Consider the following 24361-nt stretch of genomic DNA (forward strand, 5'->3'; position numbering starts at 1 on the left):
GTACAATATCATTTCTGATAGGCACGGGGAGATTACGCTCTGCACCGGTGACTTAGAACTCATTACTTCGTATAAAGCGCAAACTAGTCCAGGGGCATGGATATCAGGGCGCTTATCCTGAAATAGTTGCGTTATCTGAGGACACCCTCAATTCTGTTGGTCTTGGGGCGAACTATGTACACTTTCCGATACTGATTACGTGTTCGACCCGGGAAGATCACGTCATTTGGCTGGGGTTCCGTTTCGCAAGCAATACTTGATCCCGGGTGACCGCTACTAGCGGTTAGGCGTATGCCTTATATGGTCAATTGCGGGCCCCATATGTGCCCCGGACCCACGTAGTGGGTGTGGGGGGGGGGGTGTGGAGGATCACGGCGCCCGTGAGCCTTTGCCGCTCCTCTGCCATGATTCTACCTCACGTGGGATCCGTGATGTCCGGGCACCAGGTAGGCATGGGATCCAGGGAGAAGCTCACACGCCCATACCCTTAACCAAAAGTGTCTTCTAACTAAAAGAGTTGCTCAGTGGCCCCACCACGGCCCGAACAGGTCCCCCCGACTGCTCTCCATGCCACCATCCGCGCCCCCACCCCGGCTCCTTTAAAGGAGTCTCCAATTAGGCCGCAAATAAAAGGAGGGGTGGGGGAGTGATGGTACTCAGCCGTGCAGCATAGCGACGATATCGCGTGATAGGAGGGTGGGAGGTGGCTCGGGTCCTACCGGGACAGCAGCCAGAAAGCCAGGGGAAATATGGACGACAGGGCCCCTGCGCGGAGGTGCCCCCACAGTGCACACGCCAAGTCACCAAGTCCGCGGCCCTGCCATGTGCTGGCCTGGTCCTGAGCCCCCCTGTCTAAATGAGGGGACAAGCGGACAGGAATAACATTAAAATAAAAGGGGGGGCACCACACTCACCTTGGTTGGGGCCCTCCCCGCAGCCCCGAAACCCCTTCGCTCTTCTACCACCTCCAAACGGCCAACCCCGCCGAAATCGTGGGATCCCTGCCCCCTCAGCGGCCCTCAGCTAAGCGGCCCGCCCAACCCTGCTCGACCTCCCGAGTGGAGGGAGTAGGCAGGGGGGGTGGAGAGGAAGTGGCCCGACGCTTCTCACTCACCAGAAGATGAGAAAATGTGTGTCCCCGCTACGAGGTCGCCACGACGCGTCCGGTGCACAAAAAGGCAGAGAAGATGGCGAGGGGGGCTTAAGTACCCCTCGCCCTGCCTGCCACACCGGTCGTGCCACATAGCTCCTCCTTGCTCCCCTCGGGACTCCCCCTGCCCGGGGGAGGAGAGAGTGCTAGAGAGGGGCGGGGGGAGCTCTCTGTGTCTAGGAGGCCGCCCTCCTGATCGCCACTGCGTGGCCTCGGGCAGCCGCAGTTCTCCCACATCGCAATCAGCTCTCCACACGATGCTTGCATATAGTGGGGTAGGGTGTGGGCTCGGATTTCCCCACAACACTGCCTATAATTGTCGGAGCGTCTGCTCCTGTCCAGGAGCTCCGTGACAGAACGTCTGCCGATTAGCCACGCCCCCTCCACCACATGATGCCGCTGTTAGGTCTAATCCAATGGAATGTTGCATTCTGGGATTTGTAGTTTATTTTTTCATTGAATTTATGGCCATTTCAGTCCTACCATGCAAACTACTGTTGGATATAAAATCAGGATAGGTTGAAGGCGATTTACAAATTATGGGGCCTACATGGCAGTAAAGAATTGAAAATGAAACGTTGCTCTGAGCAGAGGGTGCCTTTTGAGGGCTGCTCTGCCATGTCATTGCCCCTCTTTGTCTCTTACTCCTGCATCTCTCCCTCTCTCACTGTCTCTATCCCTCTCTCACTGTCTCTTTCCCTCGCTCACCACTACCTCACTTAGGGTGACCAGAATTTTAAAGCCAAAAATAGGGATATTTCACAAAAATAGAAAAAGGACTACAATTTTACTTCAAGCTTTGAGAGCGCTTCTCAGAAGAAAATTACAGAACAGGCAGTAAGAACATACATAAAATCCAATTTTTAAACCCTTGTAGCTTGCCTGTGTAGTGAGCGCTCTAGTCTCGCACGTCACGTAATTACGTGACGTGCGGCGGGCATTTTAGGATGCGCGCGCAGCAAGGGAAGAAGCGCGAGAGCCGGCTGAGTTAAGGACGTGCTTGGCGCTCCTTGTAACGCTAACTTTAAATAAATATAGCGAACAGCACCCTGGCTCCTGAGTATTATTGGGGGAGAAGAACGAACTCCACAGTGGCGACGAAGGTGGGATCCAGCAGCCCCCAAACCCCCACAACATAGAAAAAAAAAATCGACAGTACTGGGAGAACAGGAGGACCACGGAGCAGAGTGCCCAGAAGGCCCGAGGGGTACACACAGTGACGATACATAAATCGTGCACCACAAGGAGCGTGGCAGAGCCAACAAGTGCGCTGAGGAGTGAACAGTGGACCCGCAGTGAGTATCCTGCCTGGAACTGCGATGAAAAGCGCGCCAAAAGTAATCCACAACCACGGCCTACAGGGAACCGCACTGGCTACTTCACCCAAGCGGGAAGGGGCTGAAAGGGACAGCCCCCCACCCCTAGTGATCGGGGAAGAGCAAGACAACGCGCCAGGGAGCCCGGGAGGCCTGGGAAGTGCGCTGCCCACAGCTAAGGGCGAGAAGATGAGCGCGCAAGCGGGGTTCGCGATGGCGCCCGTCCAGTTCCTTCCCAGACCAGGGGAACCCCTCATGAAATGGGAGGACTGGAAGGAATACATAGACAATTTTATAGAAGTCCTAGAAGATGAGAGCGAAGAAAAGTTCAAACCACCGAGAAAGAAACGTATCTTACTGTTAAACCTGGGCCCGGAAGGCCTGAGGATCTATAAAAGCCTGGTTCCTAAAAAGAGAGAAGCCACAGACGACGATGTGTACGCACACGCAGTGGAAGACCTGGACGAACACTTCAAACCATCGATATGTGTCTCAGTGGACAGGTTTAACTTTCAACAAAGAAAACAACAACCAGGAGAAACGGTGGAGGAGTATGTGGCGGCACTGAGGAAGCTGGCGTCCTCATGCAGGTACGCCAACTGGGAGAACGAATTTATAAAAGATCAAGTGGTGATGCACACCACGTGCACGAACGTGCAAGACGAGCTATGGGCTGCAGGCGACACGTCGCTTAAAGACGTATTGGTCATTGTCAAAAGGGCTGAGTTGGCGCGCCGATGCGCGGCGGCTACGAAGAAAGAAACAGCGCCCAGCGTTGTAGTGAACAAAGTGGACAACGAAGAGTACCGCAGAGACCACCAGTCCCGGAGGTCGTCGGAGAAGGGTCCGGGCAGGTGGCAAAGTAATCCAGGCCCCTCTGGTAAACCGGCGGGAAGCAACAAGAGGTCATGCTACAGGTGTGGAAGCTGGTCGCACGAGGCGCACGACCGGAAGTGCCCCGCGTTCCGCGCCAAATGCATGTTTTGCGGTATAATCGGCCACTATGAGAAGGTGTGTCGGAAGAAATCCTCCAAGAGCACTGTGAAGTATGTCGGCCAAGAGGGGGATGAACAGGAAGAAGTGGCCGAGGAGGAAGTAGTGACGGTGCTCTGCATCTACGATGATGTCCTAAGTGTGGAAGGACAAGTCCTGGGAGTCGACGGAAGGAGAACGATGAAACCAATTCTGGAGATGACGATAGGAGGTGTCGAAATTCAAGTTTTGGCAGACACCGGATCACCCTACACCATAGTCCAAAGAACCGTATGGGAGGAGAAGTTCGCACCACAACTGGGCCCCGAACTGGAGAGACTGGACATCCGTCCTGTCACATACAATGGGGACCGCATACCCATGGCCGGGTACAGGAAGTTGAACTTTGAATTCAGAGGAAGATCCGCTCAGTGCAAGTTATACGTGTCCGAAAAAGGCCCCTCAGTCCTAGGGTGGCTCGACCAAGGCGACTTAGGCATCATATTGGACCCAGGAGGCAAGGAACAAATTCTGCTAACGGAACAGGAGAGTGGACCGAACATGGATAAATGGATCAAAGACTTCCCAACTGTCTTCGGGGGCACAGTGGGTAGACTGGAAAAATTTGCGCACAAGATTATTCTCAAGGAAGGTGCAGTACCAGTGGCCCACAAGGTGAGAAACATCCCGTTGGCGGTGAGGGACGACGTGAAGATCGAGCTACAGGAGCTAGAGAAGAGGGGGATCATCAAGCCTATCACGTGCGCCGAATGGCTGGCGCCACTAGTGGTGGTGAAGAAACCCAGCGGCAAGGTCCGTCTGTGCGTCGACCTGCGCGAGTTGAATAAGAACATTGTAGTGGAGAGATTCCCATTACCCCGAATAGAGGAGATGTTGGCCAGCACGAGGGGCATCAGATGGTACTCCACCATAGACTTAACATCAGCCTATCACCAAATTGCCCTGCACCCGGAGAGTCGCAAATTTACCTCGTTCATTACCCCATTCGGATGCTACCAATTTCGGCGCATGCCATTTGGGCTAGCCTCAGCAGCAGCAGTTTTCCAAAAACTTATGCATCAACTAGTCAAGGACAGGCCTGGCGTTCAATACTTCCAGGACGACATCTTAGTGATGGGGCGAGACAGATCCGATCATGACAGAAAGTTAAGTGATGTACTGGGAATCCTGGAAAAGAAGGGCCTCACGGCGGAATGGACCAAGTGCAGGATAGGAATGGAAAAAGTGACATACTTGGGGCATGAAATCAGTGTACGAGGAGTAACCCCTAAGGCCGAAAACGTGAAGGCGATATGTGATGCGCCCCCACCGTCCAATAAGGAGGAAGTCCGATCGTTCCTGGGAATGGCAGAGTACTACGGGAAGTTTGTGCAGCACTTCGCCTCCAAGACCCACCACATGAGGCTACTCACGAGAGAAAACAGTGAATTCCGATGGTCGGAGGAGGCTCAGGAAGAATTTGACAGAGTAAAAAAAGGAAGTGGCAGGAGCCGTCCCATTGCAAGGATTTGACCCTCAAGGAAACACGGTACTCACAACCGATGCCAGCGACAAAGGACTGGGAGCTGTCCTCATGCAAGACCGAGGCCAAGGAGGACTAGAAACGATAAGCTTCACATCCCGCACCCTGAGTGACACTGAGAAGAAATACAGTGTGATCGAGAAGGAAATGCTGGCCGTGGTGTGGGCCATGTCTAGGTTCAGACAATTTCTATGGGGCACCAGGTTCCGTTTGAGAACAGACCACAAGCCCCTGCTTAAGGTACTCACGTCAAGCGGTCATGCCGATGCAACGCCGAGGATCTCCAAGATGTCACTTAAACTAATGGAGTTCAGATATGACGTGGAGTACATCCCAGGCAACAAGAACAGGGTGGCGGACTACTTAAGCAGGGCAGCAGCAATGGAGCCCAGTGCGGAGGACAGCATGGGGACAGAAGAATGGGTGGCACTCACAGAGAATCAAGAAATGACCATCAGCCGACAAGAGTGGAAACAGGCATACGAAGAGGACATGGTGCTAGAAGAAGTGAAATCACACGTGACAAGGGGCTGGCCGGACAAGAACAAGACCCGGCGAGAACTCAACCCGTACTTTGAAGTTAGAGAAGAACTGTCGATGGATGACCAGGGCATATTCATGTTCAGGGGTGAGAAAGTCATACCACCCGCCAACATCATCCCCAAGCTGCTGGACACGTTACATGATGGACACCTAGGCGTTGGCAAGTTGAAACTGAGGGCCAAGCAGAACTATTGGTGGCCGGGAATGGACATAAGAGCTGAGAGGCATGTCAGGGAATGCCCGAGTTGCCAAAGTGCAGACAAAACACTCAAACCATTGCGCCCAGCCCTGGGTAAATTTGACCCTCCGAAGAATCCATGGGAGGAGCTGTCCATAGACATCTTAGGCCCTGTCTTGAACGCCCAAGGGATACAGAAATACATCTGTGTCATGGTAGACCGATATTCCAAGTGGCCGCAGCTGAGAATTGAGGAAGCAATGGACACATAGACTATTGTAAGTTTCATGGCTGAAACGTTTGTGAGGGAAGGCATTCCTAAGAGTGTCCTCAGCGACAATGGCCCCCAATTTCGATCTGATAAATGGTCCCAATTCATGCAGAGGAACGGCATCACAGCAAAGCACACGTCCGTATACCACCCCGCCGGGAACGGGTTGGTGGAACGGTTCAATAGAGTGGTGATGGGTTCGATACAAGCTGCCATCTCAGACAACAAGGACTGGGAAACAGAGATTTGGCACATGGTGTGGGCATACAGGATAACCCCCACAAGCACTGGCTACAGTCCATTTCAGATACTCAGAGGCCGTGAGCCATTCACCCAAGACAACAGGGTGTGGAAGGAGAAGATAATAAAGAGTGAGTGGTCACCGGCTGTGGTACAAGCCAACTTGGAAAGAGCCCAAGCAGTATACACCAAGCACTATGACACGCGAAGGAATGTGAAGAACACAGCATTGGAAAAAGGAGAGTGGGTGAGAGTTAAACTGGCCACACTACAGAGGAAGGGTGAAAGCAAGTACAGCAAGCCCATGCAGGTGAAGGAAGTAAGGGGCAGGGCGGCCCTACTGAGCGATGGTAACGTCTGGTCGCAAGACCGCATGGCCAGATGCAACAAAATACTATGCTGGAATGATAACAGGAATGACGGAGGAAATGAGAATGGAAGTGAGACCCCCGAGAATACGGGGGAGAGGACTTGGACCTCGGTGAGGCACAACAAGAGACAGAGAGTGAAGGGACCAGCCTGGAGCAGCAGAATGAGGTGGATCGGAGCAGTGGTGAGACTAGCGCGGCTGCGCTAGGGAGTGATGGAAGAAGTGAAGCAGCAACCGCCATGACCCCGGTAAGACTGACCAGGAGGGGAAGGGCGGTGGTCCAGCCGGCGAGATTCAGAGACTATGACATGAGCGAGGACTTGTACATATAGTTATGTTGGGAAAAAAGGGAGATATGTAGTGAGCGCTCTAGTCTCGCACGTCACGTAATTACGTGACGTGCGGCGGCCATTTTAGGATGCGCGCGCAGCAAGGGAAGAAGCGCGAGAGCCGGCTGAGTTAAGGACGTGCTCGGCGCTCCTTGTAACGCTAACTTTAAATAAATATAGCGAACAGCAACCTGGCTCCTGAGTATTATTGGGGGAGAAGAACGAACACCACAGCCTGTTAATTAAATTGCTTTCTTGAAACAACTGCTAACTATCCCTGCTTTGTAAAACTTAAAAAACACATCCCACAGTTTTCAGTCGACCCTCCCCAAAAACCGGGACATGAGCTACATTTCTTGAAATCTGCTGGGACAGCTGGTTAAAAACTGGGACCGTCCTGGCAAAACGGGGACGCCTGGTCACCATAACCTCACTGTCTCTCTCTCTCTCCCTCTCTCACCCCTACCTCACTGTCTCTCTCACCCCTACATCACTATCTCTCTCTTCCTCTCACCCCTACCTCACCGTCTCACTCTCTCATCCCTACCTACCTCACTGTCTCTCACCCCTACCTTACTCTCGCAACCTCCCTCTCCCACCCCTACCTCACTCTCTCTCTTCACGTTCTCTTCTTCCTGCTACCACTCCATGCCTCCTTCCTTCACCTCTGTCCTCTCAGCGCTTCTTCTATCCTATCTCACTTGGAGCTACCACCCCCTTTCCGACATTCCTCTCTCCCTTCACCCCCTCTCTTTCGGTGCTCATTTTCCTTTTCTTCCCTTTCTCCTTTGCCACAGCCTCTGACCTCTCTCTCTGTCGCTCTCCCTCTTTCTCTCCCTCTCTTCCTCTCTCTATGCTCCTTGCCCCCCTCCCCCATTCCTCGCTAACTTCGGACTTCACTGCTCCCAGACAGCAGCCTCCTAGCTTTCAACATAGTCTGGCGTCCTGGGAGAGAGGTTCGGCAGTAGGGGGTAAAAGTTCCGTAAGTCATGAATATTTTAATCTTTCTAGAAATGGTAAACACGAAGAGAAAGGCAGGAGGGAGAGCGTGCTCTTCCAACAGGGACCTGTTTTAGGCTTCTGCTCAACAGACCAGGTTTCCAGACATCACAACATTAAGGGATAATTGGCTAACAATGTAAAACCAGTATTGGCATAGCCAATAGGTCTAGCTATTTGGGACCTTATAAGTAGTTATGTAGCACAATATCCTTGGTGCAACAACATCAACTGTTGCATGGCTAAATACTTACAACATACCAAAAGCGAGAATATTGGCTATGCCAACGCTTGTTTTGAGTACTGTTAGCAAAAGCTCCCCATAAATGAGATCTAAGGACTCCCTCCCCCGTAGTAATTACTGTGACTGACCGCGCTTCACTGTAATCCGACAGTAAAAGTGCTGCGTTTGCTGCTGGGAGGTAGAGATGCGCTGAGTGCAAAATAACGCATGCGGTGCCCCCCTGGCGGCCAGATGTCGGCACTGTGCACACAAGCCTGGCAGCTGACTGAGACCGTGTAGGCAACAAGAATGTTCTAGCGATCGCGCTACAGGGAAAGAATCAAGTTATGAAACGCGCACAAACAGGTGAGTGTGTCAGGGAGAATATAGTGAAACCTCTCACTATGTCAATACCATATTCGCAAAATGCGTGAGCCAAGAACATGAAAGGTGCTTATCTGTATTCTTTAGCACCAGTGAAGAAAGGGGAGGATAGAGAGTCTGCGAGGACAGTTATAGAAGCTGCAACGCCCTGATTGGATGGACTGTTTTCCCCAAGGACTCCTGGGAAACGTCATTTATGTTTGAAAAAATCGTTAATTGTGAAAGGCTGCTGGAGTGAAGAAAGATACGCCTAATTCTCACCTCCGGGTCCTGACATAGAATTTGGTCTGGCCCATCATTGTATAGTATGGTATGACCTAGCATTGTATAGTATGGTATGGCCTGTCATGTCATTGTATATTATGGTATGGCCTCACATTTGAATAATATAGTATGGTATGGTATTTCCTGTCATTGTATAGTATAGTATGGTATGGTTATATGATCTGTCATTTTGGAGTTTAGTGTGGTAAGATATGGCCTGTCATTATATAGTATAGTAAGTTCTATATGGCTTATGATTGTATGATATGGTATGGCCTGTCTTTGTATGGTATGTTAATGGCTGTCATTGTATGGAACAGTATAGTATGGCCTGTCATTGTAAAGTATGGTATGGTAAGTTGTATAGTATGGAATGGGCTGTCATTGTATAGTATGGCATGTTATGATTTGCTATGGTATTATACGGCCTGCCATTATAGAGTTTAGTATGGTATGATATGGCCTGTCATTGTATAGTATGGTGTGGTATGGCCTGTAATAGTATAGATTGTATGGTATGGTCTGTCATTGTAGAGCTTAGTATGGTATGGAGTGGTATGGCCAGCCATTGTATGGCATGGTATTGTTACGGTATGCCTGTCATATAGTATAGTATGTTATGGTATGGCCTGTCACTGTATGGTATGGTTCTGGCTTGTCATTGTATAGTATAGGATGGTATGGTCTGTCATTGTAGAAAAAGTACAGTATGGTATGGCCTGTCACTGTATAGTATAATATTGCATGGAATGGAATGGTATGGCCTATATTGGTATGGTGAGGGTTGTCATTGTGGGTATGGTACGGACTGTCATTGTATGGTATGGCATGGCCTCTCATTGAATAGTATATTTCAGACACAATCTAAAAAAGAAAGTTGATATGCCTTTGACAGGCCTGGCTCTGAATTGCACTATTCACTGAATGCTCAGGCTTCCCACAGACATATTTGAAAGATAAAAGCCTGCATTGGCGTCAGATGATATTTACTGTTTGATGGATTTAGTAGCAGCCCTGGGACAGTCCTACTGTATTGAATTATTGCCCTCTATTTAACTGTTTATCTGTCAGATCTCGAGTGTCCGTTTAAGCTTAGGTGAGCTGGAGCTGCCCAGGGCTTTCCATGGCTGTGGGCACGGAGGAGGGGTGAGCAAATGGCGAATAGCTTGAATAACAGCGAGCTCAGTATGGGGCGGGGCTAAAACAAATCGAGTCTGGCTCCCTAATAAAAGTTAATACTCTGCAACAAATATTACTGGTGGATGTCCAGTGTATTTTTTTTTAACAGCTCTGGTCTTTCATGCCGTTTCAGAAAAATGTCATTGGCTTTGTGGATCTTTTCTTTGGGTGCTTCTCTCTTTGCTTCTCGCAGGGAGGCTCGGAGGACGGCCATTAGAGTAAGTTTATGGCTTTTCGCTGTTTCAGCAGCAAGGTTTCTGTATAACAACAACCTCTATTTTTTTTCTTGCTCTTTAAATATCGCGAACTCGGACCAAAAGTGCGGTCATGAAGTCATTAGAATATTAAGTGATTTGCCCAGAATCACATGGTGTTGAGCCGAAACCAAGACTTAAAACTGGTTCCCCGGCAACATGGGGACACCTTTGCCTCATCGCTCTGTAATGAAATACAATTATTAAACCAAAGAGAATCTTTGCCAAAGAGTGTGTGATTTTAGCACAGTGGCGCACAGCAGTTTTGATTAAGTGGTCATTGTAGTTTTTTGATGTGCTGTGGACGTTCAGCTGAAAAACAGTATTCCATTGGAGAAGTGTGGCTCAATGGTTAGAGCGGCAGACCCTGAAGCAGAGGTCTAGCCTGGGACCAGGGTTCAATTCCCCGCCTCGGCGGATCTTGGGCTCAAAATTCCACGGACCTGATAATTCTCGCCTGGGTGCCTATTCCAATCATGGAGTCCCTCTCTGCAACTCTGGGCAATAGCTTGCTTAATCTCCACAATGGCCCCCACAACGCTAAGGATGCCTGGCCTCCACCTTGGGGGTGCCCAGAAGTGGACGCCTCAAAGGGAAAGCCAGGATGGGTTCCACAGCGGTATTCGTACAAGCGCCTTGAGACCCTTGTGGGTGAGTAGTGCGCTATACAAGTATCAATTTACAATTTACATTTTACATTGGCAATGAGACCGACTAAATCCGCTTAAGATCCCATTGGAAAGCGTGGAGAGGTGAAAGAATTTTTGCAAGATGGCACTGAAACAGCCGTGTTTGAATAAGGCACATTCAGCCAGCCTGCAGTCCACTGTGGATCACCGCAATAAAATGCCATTGTTGAAATGTTACATTCCTGCCCTGGTGGGAATTTTTTTCTACAGAAAATACAAGCTGCTGGAAACTGGTTCCTGAGGTAGTCACTGGGGTGGCAGATGGGGCCTGTGGATGGAGTGCAGCCGCTCATTTTTATCCCAATTCACGCACATTTTGAGTGATGTATATTTATGTGCATTGAACAGCCTGATTTTTCTGCCAAACACACCCTCTTAAAGGACACACTGCCATCAGCTTAGAACAACAGCTGGGAAACCAGGCGAGGGGAAGTGGGGAGAGTGTTGGTGGGAGGGAAGGAGAAATAGTACCTCAATCACGCAGGCCTGCCAAGTATCACACATCAGGCGTGACTCTAACACATTTCAGTGTGGTGTTCCGCATCACCGCACTGAAATGCATTATCACGCATTTTAATGCCACTCACTGTCTGCTGTACCAGCGCTGAAGTAAGTCTACGTCAGGCTGATAGCGCGCGCGCCTGCGACCTGCGCCGGCTCTGCTGTTCACTGCAGACTTTTAGCCCAGGGCTCTGCCACCAGCACAGGCATAGTAACAGTTAATATGGTGCACTGTCTGATGCGACAATGTATCTTAAATAGCCTGCGGCATTGGAATTCCCGTCCGCACCACAGGGGAGGAGGGCTGAGTCACTAACTGACTACAGACAGATCTAACGCCACCCAGCCAACGTAGTGCTGTTCCCTTCACGTCGGAAGCAGCGGACGGGGGACTGATTAAGTTGGGTTAATCTGTGTTTAGTCCCTGCTCCACCAAGGAAAACGGAATTGACATTTGGGCTGGCCTGACCAGTTAGAGGAAAGCTGACGTCCATTCAAAGGGATAACGCCTATAAGTTAGGCTAGTTCATTGGAGAAAAACACTGGGATCAATCTTCTATGTAGTGTTGAGTAGGGTTTGTAGGAGTTTCTATGGTTATTCAAGCACACTTTGGTGTATCCCGCTGCTTTTTCCAAGGAATGTAATGCAATAATTATTGATTCTTAATTAACCCTTCTACCAGAAGTTGTGTTTATAGTGAACAACAGTGAGCTATGACATCATTAAGTATAATCAAACAAGGAGTTATTGCACATTTTAACCAGTATGTGGGCTGAGAAGCAAAACAAACTTTTTAGTTTGAGTATTTATAATATTTACACTTTTTTTTACGATGACACTGAGACTCTATGGCAGGTGTCAGTAAGTCTTGTTTAATAAATCTGTTAGGTGAGCTTTAAGGGTCCTTTAAAAATAGAAGAGATGCTAAGGCACTTAGCTAAGCAGGAAGGCATTTCCTATCAACCCTAAAGACCTGCATCTTATGGAAGCACAGGAGGGATATATGACAGAGAAGAGAGTAGGTAAGGTTACCTTAGGTTGCTTAGTGGAGCGTGTTGGTTGAGTTGGATGAGATACAGAGTACAAGTGTTGTGTAAAGTTTTTAAAACAAGGCTGAGAAGTTTGGATTGGGCTCTGTGTTCGTTTGAAAGTCACATAGGCTTGGTGTTTACAAAGGAAGTTGTGATTATATCAATTAGTTTTGTGTGATATGCTTTCACCGTACTGTACATATATTAAACCATGCTGTGTACTGCTCTACCTCTTACGTATACAATGTTAAAACTTATTTTATGGTAATAGCTGTGATACTAATCGCATGTTGTGGTGTTTTTCTTAGTGCTCACAATGCTCCCAGCTATCGAGCATGTGTCCAGTTATTGAGTAGTCTCAGTGGCTATCAGTATACAAGAAGAACATGGAAAAAGGAAGCATTTGATCTCTTCATGGATTCCAATTTCTTCCAAATGGATGCTTCTTGTGTTAGTCAGTAAGGCTTATTTTTGTTATAACTACTTTATAAGTAAAATTGGAATATGTTTTGCTCAATACTGAGGAGCACATTCTTTGGGAACATTTTTACATGCTTCAAATATACATCACGTTAATAAAGTCAAAACCCTTCTGTCCTTCAGCTGGAGAGCCATTATGGACCACCTGATGACACATGACAAAACCACTTTCCGAGACTTGATGAGTAAGTACTTGATTCCGACTCTGTTTAAGTACATTTTCATAGACAGTTAATAAAACATGTTCACAGTTTTGACACTTCGTTTGTGTTCATCGTAATATTCTCTTGAAAAGTAAATTTTTCAAAACAATGTGTTGGGCAGGCTGTTTGTTGTATGCGATATTGCCCAATATGAACTAGCTGTCATTAGAAAAGAAGCCAATTTAATAACAGAAAAAAACACAATTTCTCGAAAAGGGGCAAGAAACCTTTCCCAAACCTTTTTCTGAAAGCTGAAAAGAAGGGCAATGTGGCAATAAAACGGGCACTGCTAATTTAAGTAAGGACAGCCCACCAATATGCCATCATGCCCTGCCAGTGGCAGTTAGGTTTGTTATTTTTGCCAACACGTGGGGACTTGATTGTTGGAAAAGTGAGATCATTCTTTTTTGGCTTTTTCTGTATGGAAACCTTTCTAAAACATTAAAAACCAACTTCACTTATCGTCTTGAGGAACAAATGTATATTCTCTCTGTTTTCTGGAAAAAAATAATATTTGACTTCAAAAAACGCCCTCAAGTTTTGGAATGTGTTATGAGTATGTGAGGATAAAAGGCTCAAACATATCTTCATGATGTCATATGGTTTGCCTTCTCAGTTCATATAGTACACAAACCTGTCCTTTCTGTCATAAAGTGGACTTCAAAAGCCAGGAAGGGAGAAAATACAGTCTCATGACTTGTAGTAGAACCTGCGAGGGTGTCAGGAATCGGCATCTGGCGGATATCAGGGCCAGGAAGGATGCTCCCACTGCTGCTGCTCGCTCCACTGTTTTCAGGGACCCTTAAAAAGAGTGATCCAAGGAAAGGCATCAACATGAAAAATACATGCTATCGTGGTCTATGCTGAGATCCATTACGTTAGGAGTAGGTCAATTTACGACATGAGGGCTGGTTCACCGTCATTCAGTGTCGAAAGTAGCAGGGAAATCAACATCGAGGACGGCCAGAAAGCTAAGATGCAAGTCAGGAGAAAAGTGTGCATCGAAGACAGCTTGGACATCAGCGAGACATTCAACATCACAACAGAGCGTCAAGCAGGTCATTCCACCTCTCTGCAAAATAGACCTGCAAAGGCGTGTACAGCATATATGGGATTTTGACTATTATAGTATGTACTCTCCAAAGCTTCTGCCTTAGCCTACAGTGAGCTTCAGTACAAATAATCAACTGAACTCCAATATTTGATCACCTCAAATTTTGCATATTCAGTTTCGACTCCAAATCTTCATTCTCCCCAAAAATCTCATACCTTAGCAGAGAAAAAAAACTATAATTTCAGAAACATTAATAACTGAGTTATAGGTCAGAAATAAGGGGAAACAATAGATTTATTACAGAATCGTTAAATGTGTGGTGCAGAGGAAAATGTAAGAATCACCACGAAGGCTTGATTATAGAAATACAAAGTCATAAGCTCACATAAATCTCCTAGTTAAACAGAATTATAGTAAAACCCCAAGAGTCAACTGAGCCGAAAGCTCAAGAGCCAACTTAATAGATTCAAGAGCAAAAACCTAAAAGACCAACAGTTTTTCAATATCCAGGAGGTTTTATACAAAATGATAAAAAGATGTAGTTTGCAAATTCAGCATGGTACAGTCTTGGTTAAGGTTGGATTAGTAAATCAGGAATGACAACATATTATTTTAAATTCTAAACAGTAACCCACGTCTTAAAGTAAGAGAAATCTTTCAAACTCTCCTCAGCATCTGCACTCCGGAGATGTACAACACAAAATGAAACATTTGCCCTACTATGCTTCATAGAATTAGTACACTTCCAGCAGAACTTCCAATTGATACTTTGGGTGTACGATGGAAGCCTCATCCACTATACAAACTGCCTAACACATTGGTTTATTCTCACATCTTTGACGTCATTCACTTGATGCTAAGCAGGAACAATGGGAGAAGTGAGTTGCTGTGGTACACTGATTGAAAGGGTTTGATGAGCAGGAGCAAAATGAGCAGCAAACATCAGAACTGCATTTATTCCAGTAAAATAATGCTTTACACAAAAATGTGGCATAACTTCCTTACAATTCTATTTACACTTTCAAGTGTTTTGGGAAGGTCCTTTTAAATCCAATCTTATTGGTTCATCATTTATGACTATGCAGTATTAAAATCAATTATCAAAAATAATTTTCCCATGTTTTTGCACATTAATACATTTTTGAAAAAATCTTTTACAAGAATATTCCAAAACCTTAACTGAGTTACCTCAAGGTTGAGTCTCATCGATCAACAACAGTAAAGCGTTTGGTCTGAGGGGTTTGAAAGCTTACCATTCCAGTCTAGACATTCTATTATGTCTGTTATAACCGAGACTCTTCAGTGTTTTCTAAGGGAAACAAAAACTTGCAGAGAAAAGGAAGATTGTCATGATTTTTTTCAAAAGTAAATGTTAAGTTCCAATTAGGTGACCGGTGCGGCAGAGGACTCCTCTGATCAACTGCTCATGAATATTGTCAGAGACTAGCTTTGTGTTGTTCTTCATGGCTCTGCCTTACCAAATTGGAACAGAAGCTCAGCAGAGAATGTTTATTTTCCCTGTCTTTGATGACACTCTTTTTGTGTCCTATGGATATCGAAATTCAGCCCATGAAGACAAAGCTAAAACCATTAATGCAGTGGGTTTAGAAAAGGAGTACCAAAGACACCTTTACAAGGCTTAAGATCATTAGTTTTTTGCAACAGTGGGTTCAAACCTCTCAAGGTTCCCAGCAATACTAGTAGCACTGACATCATCCAAAGGAGCCCTACCAACCTTCAAAGACTTAAAAGGGGTGACACAGCCATCAAGTAGTGCAACTGCAGAGCCGTGACTCCTCCCTTCCACCTCTTCTGTCGCCACACTGGTAGGAGGGAGCATTACTAATCTTGTTGAAGGGTGAAAATACAACAGGTGACAGATGATCATCTCCGCCAGCCATTTTGCTACAAAAGTCTAGATAGTATCATTGAGATTTATTTTAGCTGCACAGTAGATGTGGAAATAGTTCCACAAACCCAAAAAGGAAATCTGGTCAATTTCTAGTCCAAAAAAGACCCCAAGAAGATTTCAGACCTATTCTCAATCAAAGAAATGATTAAAGAAAAATATGTTTTAGATGTTGCCTTCCATCAGGGGATTGAATGTGTTTCATAGGCCACCAGGGTGCTTATTTCCATGTTTCCAGTGTGCAGAAACTTCTCATATTCCTGAGGTATATGGTAGGCAATGTGTATTGTTAATACAGAGGCCTTCCTTTCTGCATTAACTCTATTCCAATTACATTCTCATAGTGCATGGCTGTAGTTGCAGATTGTAGGAACTGGGACCACCAGTTCCCAGGGGGTAGCCTGGCACGCGCAGGTAGGCACCCGAAAGCTTAGGTGTTAAGTAACCACACATCACACACATCCGCTGAGACAATAAACGCACATGCAATGACTGAGACCACACCAGTGAGTTTGATTTAAAAATCAAATAATTTTATCTAGAGCAGAGTCAGGGTAATCAAAAATCACAGTATCTCTATTTCATCCAAGCATTTCATCAGAGGGGAGTAAAGGGAGCAGTTCAATATCCAATTTAACACGTCGCAATAAACATTTCATTAAAGGATTAGCATCTCATTACTTCACAATGAACCAGGGTAAAACATTTCATCAAATAACCAGGAGCAGCCCTATTCTTTTTAGGGTACAGGCAATATTTCATTCAACAGGCCCCATTAGCAATTTTGCTCAGCAAGCTCCTCGAATCGGCAGGGCCTGTAATAAGGTTTTCCTAGCTTCGGCAGCTTAAAAATAAAAGCCCCCTATGCAGGACTAAACATTTCAGTACGAATCAAGCCTGACCATTTCCTTGCTCAACTGAAGGCATTCAGGACCGCTGCGTTAGGAAGGAGTATAGGACATTCCTCCTGTAAAGCAACCCTTTCATTCAAGGGATAACCATGCCCTTACTCAGCACTAAACATGCCATTAGGCACTAATAAACGAGGCATCAAGCAAAGGTGGAACATTCCATTGCCAGTGAGTAAACATCTCATTAAGGTAGAATACAACCTTTCATTAGGCAAAACTACACATCTCCTGATGCATGAATAAGCAGTGCATTACCCCTATTAATCAAGCATAAACATGTCATGAGAGGGGCCTAGCATCAGCAGAAGTAAAACATTCCGTTAGCCAGGTTAAACCATGTGTAAGGCTAGGGCGAGCTATTCATTATAGAACTGTAGGCTTTCCTGAAACATTGCATTAGGTAGGAGTAAGCATTTCACTCTGCAGGAATAAACGTTTCAGGGAGAATCAGGCAACAACCAATTATGCAAGAAGGAAGCTTTCCTTCGGAATAAACATGTCATTAGGCAGGAGTAAACATTGCATTGCACCAGTCTCAAGGCCGTTATCCTAAGCACCTCGGTGGCGCATCATCACCTGGCCCTGAGCAAGATCACTGAAGCAGCAGGGCCTATCATTAGTAATAACTCAGCTTCGACCCAAAGGCAGTTTGCAAGGAACTACTCCCCAGCCAGGGGTTACCCTTGATAATCCATGGGCTCTGAAGGCCTAGTTACTGTTCTGGCCCAGTTCCGGTTCCTGTATGGCTAATTGGGGCCAACGGGCCCAACAACAGTGTTCCCCAGGGGAGGGGCAAACTCTAAGCCTCCTGGGGCCTTCCGCCCTCCTACCCGGGGGTTATCTGGTTTCTTCGGCCCTTCCAGGGCCCTTGCGGAGGTTTTCGGTTACGGGGAGGGCTCCTATTCTCCTTGGAGCCCTCCGGCATTGTTTCCTCCTGTTCCCGGGCCTACGATGGCGTCTGAGGCCCGGGAACCAATCCAGAGGCTGGCGTGAAGGGGGCTCGGCCTCCTCGGCCAAACGTAGTGCAGGCACAGTGGGCGCGGCAGCTGCAGCCAATCGCTGCACGGGGGCGTGGCCGGGGACGCCTTGTCCCCAGTCACATGATGCGGGCAAAGGCTTCCAGGCCTAGCGGGCCTCTACCCAGTCGCGGCGGCCTACCTCAGGTACCGGGGGCCGCGCAGGGATTCTTCACTCTTGGGCCAGGCTGCGGCGGTGATAGCAGCCCCTGGGTGCGCCGGATGACGGCGCCTCTTCTGCTCACTCTTCCGGGCCTGGCGCAGCCCACGGCACACAGTGGCGGCCCTCGACTGGCATCGAGGGCCGCCGAGGGGGGCAATGCAGGCGGCGCTGGCGCCACTAGGAGCGCCAGGCCGTGGCAAGGACAATCAGGCCCCTGGCTGCAGCGGTGAGTTCAGTAGCGCGCCCGATGACCAAGCGCGACAGGGGCCCAGCCAGAAAGCGCTCGGGAGCTACAGCGCTCGGTCTCCACAGCCCCAGGGGTGTAAACAGTCCCCCAACAGTCCGGCTATTGCAGAGGCAAACAGAGCACTTTCCAGGGCACAGGGCTGGCAGCACGCACAGCTCTTGGAGGGCCGGCAGTTCACAGTTCTAGCGCTGGGAAGGGAGCGCTTAACAGCTCAGTTCAGGCAGCTTAACAACGGAGATGAGGCAGTCCCAGAAGATAGGCAGCTCAGGGGGCTAGCACTAGGCAATAGGAGCACTTAGCCTGCAGTCCAGGCAAGGCAGGACATCAAAGGGGCCCAGGTGAAGACAGGGGGCGCAGGGGGTGACACAGCGCCAATACCTGGTTGATCCCCCAGCAGTCCTGTGGTAGTTAGAAGGTCTTTTTGGCGCTTGGTGGTTCCTGCGCCCTTTGTAGATAGCAGTCTCTTGGTTTCTTGAAAGGGGAAGGGTTGAGTTGAGGGCTGCTGACAGGATTCCTCAGCAGTTCACTGAAGGTGGTCCCTGGGTTCCCCTCCCGCCGGGCCAGATCAGTGGGCCAGTTCTGTGTTCCTTACACAGCTTGGTGGGCAGCGCCTAAACCCTGTCACCCCCAGTGGTATAGATTTCTGACTAGGCCCTACCGCCTAAGTCTCCTGCATAGGGTCCCCCAGGTCAGTGATGCCCCAACTGACTGGAAAGTTTCCCTCTCTTTTCTTTTATAGTCCCATGTCAGGTGACCACTCTCTGAGATGACAGTTGGTGACCACTCCCCTGTTCCGGAAAGTTCCAGGAGCTTCGTCACTCTGGCTATGGGCAGGGAAGGTAGGCTGGTGTCGCAACAATGTTTAGGGGTTCCAGCCAGCTCCTGGCTACTAGAGTGCATCTAACAAGACCACGCTGCAGTAGCAGGGGTCAGTGGCAGCCATGTTGGAAGTAGAGAGCACCTGCACCTAGCATTGATTTTAATATTACATAGGACATCTCAACCTCAGAGGGTCTATACAACTTTATTACGATGGGGGGGCATCCTGAATTAGGGGAGCGAAGAGCAAAACAATTCCGGGAAAAGGGCCAAGTCCAACACAGATCATCTCAGGAAGATGAACATTTTCTATATCCATTTCCCCCCTTGGCATAAAAGGAAGCCATTGCAGATAATGGGTATACCCCAGAGACAACACTGGGTAAATATCAGTACAAAAGATGGTGTTCCAAGTGGAAAAACAATTATTTATACAAAACATTCATTGGATTACAAAACATTTCTTGCTCAATATTATTCAATCATATTGAACACACTAATATGTTCAAAACCTGGCACATATCCTGAATTTATACGAAATATTCCCCACAAGCGGGAAAAGGAGGGGTTTGTTTGCGCAAAAGTGAGGGGTTCGGTGGTAAGTGGGAGGGTAGTGACAATATATACATCCACAGTGTAGTATGCAAAGCCTATCCAGCGTGACAAATGACGAAAAACACATATTTACAACCATTATGTTCATTTTGACAAAGTGATAAAGCACTGTTGTCCACATTGGCAACAAATAGGAGATTGTCGACGTTTCGACCCCAGGAGAATGTAGGGTACCCTTGATCCTTACAAAGGGGTCTTCCTCAGGACTGGCGGGCACCTACGAAATAATAGAAAATGACCCTTACAATCTTATAGAAAGTGAAGATGTACAAGGCATCAAATTGCAAGGGATAAGGAAATTACCGTTGTCCACCCGTGTCTGTGGTGGTCAAATGTTCACTGTGGGCCCATAGGCTCCTGTGGCAGAGAGGGGAACTGGATGGAAATCTTAAATGAAGGTTTACATGCCATCAGTAAGTTGTACGCATCACTGCGTTACATATAAAATCTTACTTCTGTTTTGTCTTTACAATGTGTGATTCATCAAAATCCTGGCCCAGAATAAACCATAGATTTCGTAATTCTAAAAGAATGAAAAGGAGAGGTTCACCACCATCCCACCAAGCATACTAGTATACTGCTACAGTAAGGGACCTGGGAGGCTGTAGCACATACTCACCACTCGAGTGTTTTGCACATCCGTTCACTTCCTCGTAAGCGGCGCACTGAATTGGAATTCCCTTAAACACCGGTTCAGTCCGCCTGGCGTTGGGCGTGCACGTGCTGCGTTGTGCTTGCAGTCGCTGACTGCTGCCGCCACGTAGTCCCAGCTTGTTTGCGGATGCAGCATTTTCCGCATTATTATGAATTTGCCACATTAGCCACATAATCCATAATCTGCTGAATAATTTGCCGACTTCAGCAAAAAAATTGTTTCTAGCACAAATGGATCAAATGTTACTAAAAGCGTAGGAAAACTTAACTGGCCACCTTCCTGCAGCTTATTTCTGCATTTGGGTGTCAGAGTGTTACTGATGAGGTGATATTGTTGCCCAGAAAGTGTTAACATACGTAAAAATACCAAAATAATGAGGTAATACTAAAACAAAACGTGCTGCATTACACTGCAAAATGTGTCTTTCTGTGCTGCATTATTGACTAAACTCTGACATTTAATTTGACTTTCCCCTGCTGCATAATTCGAGTGGTCATGATTATTATTCATATTGGCATATGGGTGTTGGCAGGGCTGTTTTTTGTGAATGTATGCAGCTCTGCTCTTATTGCCTGTTTTCAAGTGATCGCTTCCATCGGCGATCTTGTGATATATATATACAGAGGCTTGCTCCATATTATTGTTTCTGATAGAAACTTCTAACTGCAGATTCCTGCCCTCACTGAATTTTGCCAGACATTAGACTGGGACCGGAAACGTTTTGCTAGCAATTCCCTCACACGTCGTTAGATAGCATCATGCTTCTCCATGTAGAATATCTTCCCGCCCCAGAAGTGACTACTGGGTTAATGCTGCCTGGAGACTGTCATTGCTAAATGTCGGTGACCAACTCCCATGAGGTCTGTCTGTGGTCTCTCAGATCCTAATGTGACTCGTTGTGTAGGTGCTGTGCGAAAATGTATTTCAAGGCCATCTGAGATCGTAAAGTGAAACTCACCATTGTCAAACTTCACACTAGATCCCATCCCGGGTATTTTCGAGGCCTTAAGCGCGCTTTCGGGCCTTAGGATCAGCGAGTCTAAGTCGTACGGGTACTGTTTCATTGCTCTTGAGGCGTGTGACCCCTTGCCTTTTCCCCCCTATAACTTTGAGATGGCAGAGAGGACCTTCCGTTATCTAGGGATACAGATTTATAGAGAAGCGAAAGACATGCTTGATGGCAACCTGGGCAGAGCCGTAACAGCGCTGAAAGCGCAGGTGCAATTTTGGACCACGTTACCTTTGTCCGTGGCGAGCAGGGTGGCCATCTCTAAGATGGTAGTACTCCCCAGGCTCCCTTACTATTTCACGAATTTACCCTTCTTGGCGCCAGCTGTTATATTTCGGACCTTGAACACAATGATAACGGAGCTGGTGTGGGGGCCGGGTAGACGCCGTATTAGCCTAGCCAAGCTGCAGCTACCTACAGCGGAAGGCGGTATGGGAGTCCCGGATCTATTGGCATATTATTATGCATGTCAGCTGCAGTGGCTGGCTTATTGGATTGCGGGTCGCAACCTGCATGAAATAGATATGACTGAAACTGACAGGGAGAAAGGTGCCATACACACTCTGTTGCTCCCAAAAGCTGTGATCCCAGGGCAGTCTCCTCCCCTACTCAAGATCGCCATTACCTGCTGGAGAAGGGCTGTACGATACACATCCTCTGCCTCCTGAAAATGCTCCACCTATACCATTGCAGGGGATCCCACTGAGTACGAGACTATTATCCACTCGGGAGCTCGCAGTATGGGCCGATGCGGGTGTGTCGCAGGTAGGTGACTTTTTCGGAGAGGGTGTGATGATGACCTTTGAAGATTTCCGCAGGGCACACCGTGCCCCTGGGGGATCGTTTCTGCTACATGCGAGGGTGCGCCGATACGTCACACAGATTTGGTCGCCAGAAGGTGATGAACCAGGTATAAACACATTACTCACGATGCAGTACCTGATGGGTTCGGGTAGTCATTTAACAAAGTGGATCACGAATGGTATACGTGCCGGGAGAGCGATTTCGCTACAGCCGCTGAGAGAAACATGGGAAAGGGACGTGGGACGGGAGATTCGAGAGAAGGAATGGGAACGTATCCTTAAATTCCCCAAGAAAGTATCGCGGAACCCGAAATTTAAGTTCATCCAACTCATGATTCTACACCGTGCATACCTCACACCGCACCGACTACACGTAATGTTCCCAGACACACCTGACTCATGCCCCCGGTGTGGCTTAGAAGATGCGAGGCTAGTACACATGTTGTGGGATTGCCCGAAACTAGGATATTATTGGAAGACGATACACGATGCCCTGCGCAGAGTAGCCCCTAATAGGCCATATGACACCATAGTCTTTAGCTTACTGGGCCTAGGGCCTACGGAAAGGAAGAAAAGTGTAGCCACACGGTTCGCCGACCTTGCAATACTGCCTGCTTTGCGCACTATTACCATGAGGTGGAAGTCGAGTAGGCCACCTGACACTGATGTATGGAGGACGAAAGTGGTGAGATGGGGTAAGGCAGAAGGGTTGGCACTACAGCTAGAGGAGCGTAAAGGCCTGAGAAAGATTCCTATATCGTTAGAATGGAATGCCATGATGTTGTCCTTTGAAACGATTGGTGGGGAGGAGGCGTCTGAGACATTGTCTGTGGCCAACTGAGATGTGATGATTGTTACGGGACGATACATGTTTAGACTCCCCGAGCACACAGCCGTCCCTGATGGAATAGCCCGTGTTGGCACGGGTGCACTCTACATAGAGGTAGACAAGATGTATTTGGAATGTGCTTTGTATGTTCCCGAAAGGTGTTACGACAACGATCCAGCCTAAATAAAAGACAGTCACGGGAAGTACCGCCATGTAGATATAACAACTGATATGCCTATATACGAGTGCCTGGGGAGTTAATTGGGTGGGGGGAGTTGGGTGGGATGAGTTGGGAATGCAACAAAATGAAAAAAAAACCAAAATGTTTAATAAGCATGTACAGTGCTGTAAACATTTCATTACATCGCAACCTATATGACCTGAATGTACTGTATAATTCTATGCAATTCTATCCTGCAAATAAAAAGATTTAAAAAAAAAAAAAGTAAAACTTTACAAAGTTGAGAAAACAGACTCAGTCAAAGTGGAGCGTGCGGACGCACTCCCACAACCAGTCACCGAGTTCAGGTAGGTCAAAAAAGCACAAACGGACATTCAGCTTTTATTGGACTCTAGAGGCTTCCTGCTGGGAATCGTGGATACCCTAGGAGGGCCATGGAGTACTTGAGCACTGGTTGCCGTGGGGTACTTGATGATGAAAAGTAACATTGCCCGACACTGGAGATAGACACGAGCCCCCACAATGACAGACTGGGTGGTTAATGGGATGAATTTATGTGCTTCAAAAGTTAAACCGGTATACAAAGCTTGAGAGGCCCACAAGAAGTATGTTAAGATGGGAATTTTGGACACAGACCGCTGACACGATGGAGTGAATACGTTCTATGTGGCTAAAATGCAATTTGAGGGGCTGGGAATGTATATTGGTAATTATGATGCGAAAGATTTTGCGGGAAGTCGGTGGAGAGACTTACGGACTGCAGGCACAAGTTTCTTATTTACTGTTCTGCTACTTGACAAATGCAATAATAAAATGTGTTATAAAAAAAAACCACAAGAGGTCCAAACCTTGGTTTTTGTCATCCCGCCACACCCACCACTTGATGTTGCTTGATGCCAGGACAGCACTAGACCACAGAGTCTTTCCCCTACTTCGGAGCAGATCCTGATGTTTATTCCTGATGCGTAATGACCTTCCCAGGCCATCGATGAAGCCACAACAGCTTTGAGAGGTGAAACCAACTTTTGTG

General features: G+C 47.6%; 1 protein-coding gene across 2 annotated transcripts in view; it reads left to right on the forward strand.

The window, feature by feature from the left end:
* DOP1A (DOP1 leucine zipper like protein A) overlaps positions 1-24361 on the forward strand; it is a 1079867-nt gene that overhangs the window by 941333 nt on the left and 114173 nt on the right. For both annotated transcript variants that reach the window (XM_086926553.1, XM_086926552.1), the window contains 2 exons: positions 12746-12895; positions 13041-13102. In XM_086926553.1, coding sequence (XP_086782679.1) covers positions 12746-12895; positions 13041-13102 — 212 coding nt within the window. The remainder of the gene's footprint in view (positions 1-12745; positions 12896-13040; positions 13103-24361) is intronic.

The sequence above is a fragment of the Lissotriton vulgaris genome, chromosome 6 (genome assembly GCF_964263255.1).
Source record: "Lissotriton vulgaris chromosome 6, aLisVul1.2, whole genome shotgun sequence".
Classification (NCBI taxonomy): domain Eukaryota; kingdom Metazoa; phylum Chordata; class Amphibia; order Caudata; family Salamandridae; genus Lissotriton; species Lissotriton vulgaris.